At 39.6% G+C, this 7,875-nt stretch overlaps 1 protein-coding gene across 2 annotated transcripts; it reads right to left on the minus strand.

Moving 5' to 3' along the window:
- Nucleotides 1-3,327: 3,327 nt before the first annotated feature.
- LOC102197735 (uncharacterized) lies at nucleotides 3,328-7,555 on the minus strand. 2 transcript variants are annotated; one of them, XM_013915649.1, is made up of 5 exons: nucleotides 7,030-7,555; nucleotides 6,844-6,924; nucleotides 5,958-6,062; nucleotides 4,459-4,556; nucleotides 3,328-4,001 (listed from the first exon to the last, which is right to left on the minus strand). In XM_013915649.1, the coding sequence occupies exons 1-5, from the start codon at nucleotides 7,205-7,207 to the stop codon at nucleotides 3,903-3,905; spliced, it is 561 nt and encodes a 186-aa protein (XP_013771103.1). In that variant the 5' UTR covers nucleotides 7,208-7,555; the 3' UTR covers nucleotides 3,328-3,902. The 2 variants fall into 2 exon arrangements, with proteins under 2 accessions (XP_013771103.1, XP_005752080.1); XM_005752023.1 differs by having other exon boundaries at nucleotides 6,844-7,555.
- Between the last annotated feature and the right edge of the window lie 320 nt (nucleotides 7,556-7,875).

The following is a 7,875-nucleotide window of genomic DNA, read 5'->3' on the forward strand; positions in this document are numbered from 1 at the left end:
AACTTGTTCACCTTCAGCCAGAAATCTGCATCAGAAATTTTATACAGTAACTCTAAAGGAAGTTTGACCGTTACACTTAGACGACAGTGATGTCTTTAAAGTACAGAGGAGCAGAGAATGTACTGACTCATGATCATGTAGTACTAGTAGTAAATGTTGCAGTAGAAATAAAAAAACAGGATTCAAATTGTTGAAACAAATCAAAAGCATAACCAAAGAGCATCCTCACTTTAACATGTCTGAGCTGAAAAAGTGGCTCCATCTTGTGTCTCTAACCAGTTACTGCAGAGAAGAAAACTTCAACATGACAAGAATGCGTACTTTTATACTGCAGTCTGTACTACAGATACTTCTTATTCTCTCTCTAACAGCGGTGAAGCTTCAACTACAGTATGTAGCAGTAGCCTGTGTACTACTACATGACTGCAACATGCACTACGCCCTCTGGCAGTACTGCTTTTATTACAACTGTTTCTCCTTCATTTGCACTACAGCTGTCATCCATATTTAGTTTATACTTCTCTGTTTCCTTTTACTTCATTTTCTACTGTACTTTCTAGTTTTCTATTGTTCTCCTGTAAAACGATGGGTAATAACTTTTGTTATGAGCAGAATTACTACCCCATTACTGCCCCTACTGTCAGCACTGATACTGCAAACTTAACCCTGAAACTGTCTGTCCTTGACTTCAGCCTGGAGATGGTTTCAGTTCTAACACTGTTAGTGAATCTCTCTGTCACCTGATCTGATGGTGTTTAATTGCTGGTTTGTGCTGCTACTCTCAGTCTGATCACTGCGGTCATTATTATTTCAAATATCTTGATAGTTCTCATGTTTTATGCTCAGTAACTTTGCTTTCTGTTCTTCAGTCGCCTTCCAACTGCCTGTGTGAAACACCTGAATTATTTTTTCATGTATAATGTTATACCTGTAATACATGTATGTGGAACAAAAGGGTAAAAAAGGAAGCAGCTTTTATTGCTCTTACACGACACTCCAAACAAAAACAGAAAAATCATAAAGAAACAAACAAAAACTAGAAGCTAGGAAAGGAAAACAAATGAACAAGCAAACTATGACGCTATGAAAACATGGAAACACAGCCTATGGGGACAACACGACAACAAGCAGGGGAGATGAGGACAAAAGATTAACCAGAGGCTCGACAATAGGTGGGGACACAGCTGAACCTAATTACTCACAAAAGGGACAGAGGAAGCAAAAGTGAAGTCAAAGCAAACAGGACAAGAGATTTCCAAAATAAAACAGGAAGCTACACACGCACACTGAGACTCACCCCAAGACACATGAGCTTGACACAAGGACAGGGGAAACGAGACAAACTAGAGAGACAGTGGGATGAGGGACCAGACATGGACACAAGACAGACTAGGGAGACGAGGAGCAAAACACAGAGATGAACATGTGAACAGGGACAGAGACAGACACGGTATGACCGAGAGACTGAAAGAGTAAGAGAAAACACAGAGATGAGGAGACGAGGACAGAGTGGACATGCAGCGACATGAACAACATATATTGAGCTAAAAATGCAAATGATAAAAAGTCAGTATACAAAACTAAAGACCAGCTAATACAGAACTAGAATATGGAAATCTCCTAAATCCAAAAGAACGAGTCACAAAACCAAAATCAACTTTAAAACTGGATCCGAAATATTACAAAATATCTCTAATGTATAAATATTGTGATATTTAACAGAAACATAAAATATATATGAATAAAGTTGGAATTGAGGTTACAATTTCAGGACCATGGAAAGTGCATGGAGTTTTCACCATGATCTGATGATCTGTCTCAAACACATTCTTAGTGTTGGACCTGCACTAATTCAGCTGCCTGCACTTTAACAATGTTTTATTTCTTAAACAAACACAGCAAAGTGCTACTGCTAACACCATCAGGCATTTTATGCGTCGCAGCCCACAAAACTAACCACACTTGCAGTCTTATTTGGACACTGCTATTTTGTCCTAGTAGATATAGTCATATTTACATACACAAAGGAACGTAAACCTGACAGTTACAGCATTGCTAACACAGGTGAGAGTAGAAATATGTAACAACCTCTGAATTTTCTAAACCAAAAATGAATGAATCAAACTGAAAATGTGCACAAACATGGATTGCATGTACTTTAAAGGGTAGTACACGAGTATGGTTTTGCTTCACCTGCAGAAAAAATAAGACTTCCCTGAAACTGACATTTTCTGGAGGACAACATGTTTCTAAACCTGTAGATGTTCAGGATTCCTCTGCCGTGTGCACTAGCATGTCCCACATTACTCAACACTCTGGCTTTGAACTGTCTGCTGATAGTAACTCAGCTTACAAGTGTGTGTGTTCTCCTCTTTGCCCCACATTTCATGCTGGTGCTGTGGGTCTGTCCACTGTGGGGAAACCACACGGTTTGCTGTGAAGCCAGATATCCAAGAAGACACAATATCCATGACTTCCAAAGAATCTCACACTGTGATTGGCCGGAGCATTCAGGGATAGCTCAGTAGGTAGAGTGGTCGCCACATGATCAGAAGGTTGGGGGTTTGAATCCACTGAATGGCTACCCTGAGGTACCCCTGAGCAAGGCACCATCCCTACACACTGCTCCCTGGTGCGCCTGCTTAGTGGCTTCCCACTGCTTCACTGAGTGAATGGGTCAAATGCAGAGAGTAATTTCCCCACGGGGATCAGTGAAGTATACATCATTATTATTATTCGACAGGTTTCCACTTGTACTCATCTTAACAAACTCCGGGTGCTTTGTCAGTGTTTCTGTCTCTCTGTTTGTTTTTTTCATGGTAGAGTTTGAGCTTTGTGTGTGTGTGCAGTGATTATCCACAGAATTAGGTTTGTTTTTAATGCCGTGCTGCCTGAAAACCTCCAACATCCAAGCTCTGCAGTCTGATGCTGGTTGCACAAGTTTGTCTGGATTCTTTGAACCTTCTCATGAAATCATGAACATAGATGATGTAGTTCACTTATTTTTTTAAAATTATTTTTACTTCTTAAATTGTTTAAACTATTTGTTAGTGATGGGCAGTACTGTGCCGAGGCTTCAAAGCTCATAACAAGAAATCCAGAAAGTCTTTTATGAAGTGACGTCATTGATGAAACTGAAGCCTCGCTGGTTCAGAAAGTGGTTCAAGTGTTGGTGTGATTTATGTGCATATACAAAACTCAATGTATGTTGGTTTTTATGTAGTTTCAGTTCTGTTTAAGCTCTGAATGTAAATCAGCAGATTCTGTTTTTGCACACACACATTGTCACATAGTAAAAAAGCACAACATGACACATTACGCTGTCTCATTATTTATTTAACAAAAGCTAAACCAACTGTTAAGCCCAGCCTTACTGTTTCCATAGGAATAAACAGGATTTGTAGCACCCAGGTGCACATCAGTAACTGATCATCAGTGAGCGTGAGCAGCTCTATAAAAGCAGCATTGTTGGCAGGTTGCAGGTCTGGAGCGTTCAGGTGTTTGTTAACACAACGCAATGATCTTCTAAATTGATTGAATTGAAAAAAAAAAATAAAAAATAAAAACTACATCTCACACTCTACTTGATCTATTTATGACTTTTTTAAATTTAATTTTCAGTCTCTGGTAGTTTTACAATTTATATTGTTTTTATTTTTTTTTTAATCTCAAGATTTTCAGACACGGCCTTTTATTGTCCAACATGTTTCATTGTAACGTTCACACTGTCTTCACTATAATGTGATGAATGAAAGTGAACTGTACACATATTTACAGGTTTTTACAGCAGCCTCTGGGTCTGGTTTATCCATCTGAAGTTCTGAACCACTTTAAAAAAGGTTTGGCAAAAAGTTGTGAAATCTGAATCCAGCAGGTATCATCCACCTGTCCAGGTGTGTCTGTCAGCTTTGAGGCAATGTGAAGCAAGGCAGGTGAAGTTTGTAGTAAATGCCCTCTGATGGAGGAGCAGCAGATCGAGGCGGGGGCTGGATCTCCTTCTTCTGAAACACAACAGCAGCACTGAGTACAAACAAAGTAGCACAGAAGGAGAACAATGGGCATGAGCTGCAGGGTCACCTGTACACGTTAGGGCCTTTCCCACTACTAACACTCGGCTTTGCTTGACTCGACTTGGTTTTTAGGTACATAATTTTCCATTAGGTGGTAGTACCTGATACCAGGTACTAAAAAAAGTAGCTGGTTCCAGTTCCTTGTTTTAGAACCTGCTGAGTTTCAAGGGATCTGAGGCGACATGCAACATCAATAGACTCCATGCCACCGATTGGCTAGTTAGTGGCATCATTTAACGAGTAATGAGAGCGAATTCTTCAAAAACTAAACAGCATTTTTGTGTTACTATCGCGTACAAGTGATGTCACAGGATTCGCTACTCAATTGTACCAAACTGACCCAAACTGGGTCGAGTTGTGTAGATACTAGTAGAAAAGTCTGAGTTACCTGTGGAGCCTCCAGCCTCTCACTGGTCCCAGCTGGAGGGAGGTTTGCCTGATACTTGCTGATTCTCCTCTTCAGAGACAGCGATACACAACTGAGACCTGCCAACAGACCATCAGAGGAGTGACATCACCTTCACACTCACATCAGCACTCATCACATACAACACATTTCAGGAAGCACAGTCAGCTGCTCCTCCCAACAATGTGACACCTAATGAGTGCATAAAGGTTCCTTCCTCTCACTCCTTCCAGCAGAGCTTTGTATCATTCACAGTTCAAACTAATCCTTCTTTATCTCATCCTGGACAATAACGCACTCTGAAAATGTTTTTGTTTTTCCTAACAAACTGCTGACTTTAAATAATTAAATTACATGTAAATTTTCTTTTTAATTGTGTTACACAAGTGCAATGTAAAACATTTCATGTAATGGAAACTGGTAAAACTGATATACAAGTTTTTATAAAGCACTTTTTTCATTAAAGTCAACTATTTGAATAAATAAACCTTTGATTTGACATATGTTACTTAAACTTATTGCTTCATGTTTAGTGAAGGTGAAAAATCTTTTTTCTGAGTTCAGCTTCTTAGTTCAGTTTTTGTCATGATCCTGAGTGTGACCCAGTGTTTTGTGTTTAATTTATATTTGGTGATTATTGTTATTCATGGTTTTAGTTCTTTTGAGGTTATATTTTGTTGTTCTGGTTTCTATTTTCAGTTTCTTTACATTCTCTGTGTCCCACGTCTGGTTACTTGTTGTCTCTGTGCTTCATGTTACTTCTGTTTCCAGACCTGTCATGTTTCCACGTCTTAGTATCTACTCTGCATCTTTGTGAATTGTCTCATGCTTCCTGTTTTACTTTGGTAGTCCTCGTCTTATGTAAACTTTTTTACATTTTCTTCCTTTGGTCTCATCATGTTTGATTACTCCTGGCTGTGCTCTCCTCCTGTGTCTCATTCCCTCGTTATCACTCTGTGTATTTTAGCCCTGTGTTCCTTTTTGCCAGTGTTGCATTGTGCCCTCACTGTGCTGGTCCTCCCCTCCAACACCCGTGCTCTCTGAGTTTGGACATGCTGCACTTTCGGTTCACACTGATCATTTTACAAAGGTTTACGTCATTCATTAAACTTTTCACATTTACTGTGAACATCTGGTTTCCTGCAGCAAAAGCAGAATTTAAGACCCTTTTAATGGACTTATCTCAACAAAAACAAACAAAAGAACAAATTAAAATCCTTGAAGTAACCTTGAGAGCTGCATTTGTACAACACAGATTTTATTCTGTAAAATTTTATAAAAATTAGTTTAGATGTTTGCATCCAAACATGTTTTACTCAAATGATAAAATAACAAACACAGAAATAAAAACAGCTTCATTAATGAGCAGGCGGTTTGATTGCTGTTCTGTAACATGATCTAATGGTTGCACACTGTGGAGACATGGTGGTACTAGCAGAAGAGCAGAGACACCAAAGCTTCAGACAAAGTAACAGACTCACAGATCACCACAAGAACGAGTGCAGCGTTCAGGCTCAGAGAGCTCAGGATGAAAAGCTCACTCTGCTGGTTGCTGTCAGTGAGTGCGACAGGTTTTTGAGTTACATCTGAAAAGAAAAGGGAGACAGATTTATGAACAAGTGTGTGAAACATGTTTTACATGTCTGAGGACTTTTCAGCTGATAGTTTAAGAAGTTTGAACTGGCCCAGCTGTGAATACTTTTTAACCTTGTTTTTTAACCTTTATAATTCACACTTTAACTTTTGAATTTGCCACTCCTGTGTAAGAAAAATGCATTGGTGGTCGCTTAAATCACTTGTCTCAAAACTGACATCAGACAAAGCTCACAACCCGCCCACTTGTCTTCACTAAAGGTTAGCGTATCTGTTGCTGCTACAAGAGGGTGTATTTTGCTGACATTCATTGGCCTCTGGTTTCCACATCACTGTTGGTTTCCTACTGTATCATTTTGAGGCATTAGACAGCTATTTCATAGAAATTCACAGCAATCAAATTGAGGGTTACATAAAGGTTGTGTTTTATACAATTTTAAACAAGGTGGATGTTCATTGTTCCATTAGCCCACTCCTGTGTTACTTATAGAGTTTCTTCAAGCTCAGCTGAGTTCATTGATACCCATGTAGTCTGAGACTGTTTGGACCTTTATTTTGTTATGTTGCTCTTCAGACTAGTCTAGTCTTTTTTTACACCTTAAATAGGAAATGTGCTGCATTTCTCTGTCAGACTCACATCAGAGGTGTAAAAAGAAGAAAACCACAATGTTACTGCCAGACCTATATACTTTTGACATATTTAACTGACAGGGGGGCATTCTGACACCACATCCTCTAAAAAAGTCAATGCAAAAATGTTAACTAGTCAGTTACCTGAAATAAGATGGAAAGTCTCCACAAACTGAGTGCTGCCTCCTCTCTTGATGCCACAGAAGTAAAGCCTGCAGTCCTCTGCTGTCAAGTTTTTAATCACGAGTTTGTTTCCCAGAATTGAAAATTTGGTTTCAAAACCAGGAGAGTAGTAGGTAGAGTCTGCTGAAGAAAAACTGCGGCCGATACCTGCTCTGAACTGACTGTGGATCTCCATGTACCAGTATCTGTCTGATGTCTGATTGGAGCAGGTTAGAGTGACATTGGTCCCCAGCTCTCCTCTGACCTCGGTCATGTTCTCGGCCTCTGCACAGAGCAGAAACACCAACAGGATCATCCACAGGAGAACCATGATCAGCTTCAGCATCCACAACAAGACGGAGTCGTCTGAAAGCAGCTCAGCTCTGATGGAGTCTGACACAGAAGTGCTCGGTACTTCCTACTTCAGGCACTGATTATCTTGTGTGCAACACCTTCATACAAACCACAAATACCTAGAAACTCTACAGGAAGTGAAACTCCTTCACATCCAGCCTAACGTCTGCAGCATTGACTTTACCTTGTGCAATCACCATTTCATGTATTAAATTGATCTGGCCTAATTATACAGTTACAATGCACATATATATTTGGAGTGTGGTGGGGGGCAGCTTAGAGAGGTAGCTGTGTGTTATGAAGAGATAAAGAGTCTGATTAATCCTGCTGCCCTGACCTCTAAAGATAGTACTAGTAATACATGTTTTAGCAGAAGTAACAGCAGAAGCTACATCAATGTAAATTCTGAAACACTGAACAGCAGAGCTGATGGTCATCATTGGTCGAGCATGTTGATGAGCTGATCAGGTGGCTCCATCTTGTGTCTTCAAGCTGTTATAGCAGAAAAACACAAATATTGAAATATCTAGAACTCTCATAGTACTCATATTACAGTTTTTTCTGATTGCTTAAGCACATTTTTTGTAACTATTGGCTAATTTTGCAAAACTCTTCACACAAATAAGAAAACCTGTCACCCAATAATCAAAACATTGTAGT

Source organism: Pundamilia nyererei, unplaced genomic scaffold (assembly GCF_000239375.1).
Source record: "Pundamilia nyererei isolate P.nyererei 1_Seehausen unplaced genomic scaffold, PunNye1.0 scaffold00339, whole genome shotgun sequence".
Lineage (NCBI taxonomy): Eukaryota > Metazoa > Chordata > Actinopteri > Cichliformes > Cichlidae > Pundamilia > Pundamilia nyererei.

Bases quoted from the DNA above. Each gene is read 5' to 3' on its own strand.
- LOC102197735 (XM_005752023.1), bottom strand. From the start codon at position 7,207: ATGCTGAAGCTGATCATGGTTCTCCTGTGGATGATCCTGTTGGTGTTT. The intron at 6,063-6,843 runs GTAACTGACTAG...TTTTCTTTTCAG, and splicing joins GACTTTCCATCTTATTTCAG to ATGTAACTCAAAAACCTGTC. The intron at 4,557-5,957 runs GTGAGTCTGTTA...GTCTGTTGGCAG, and splicing joins ACTCGTTCTTGTGGTGATCT to GTCTCAGTTGTGTATCGCTG.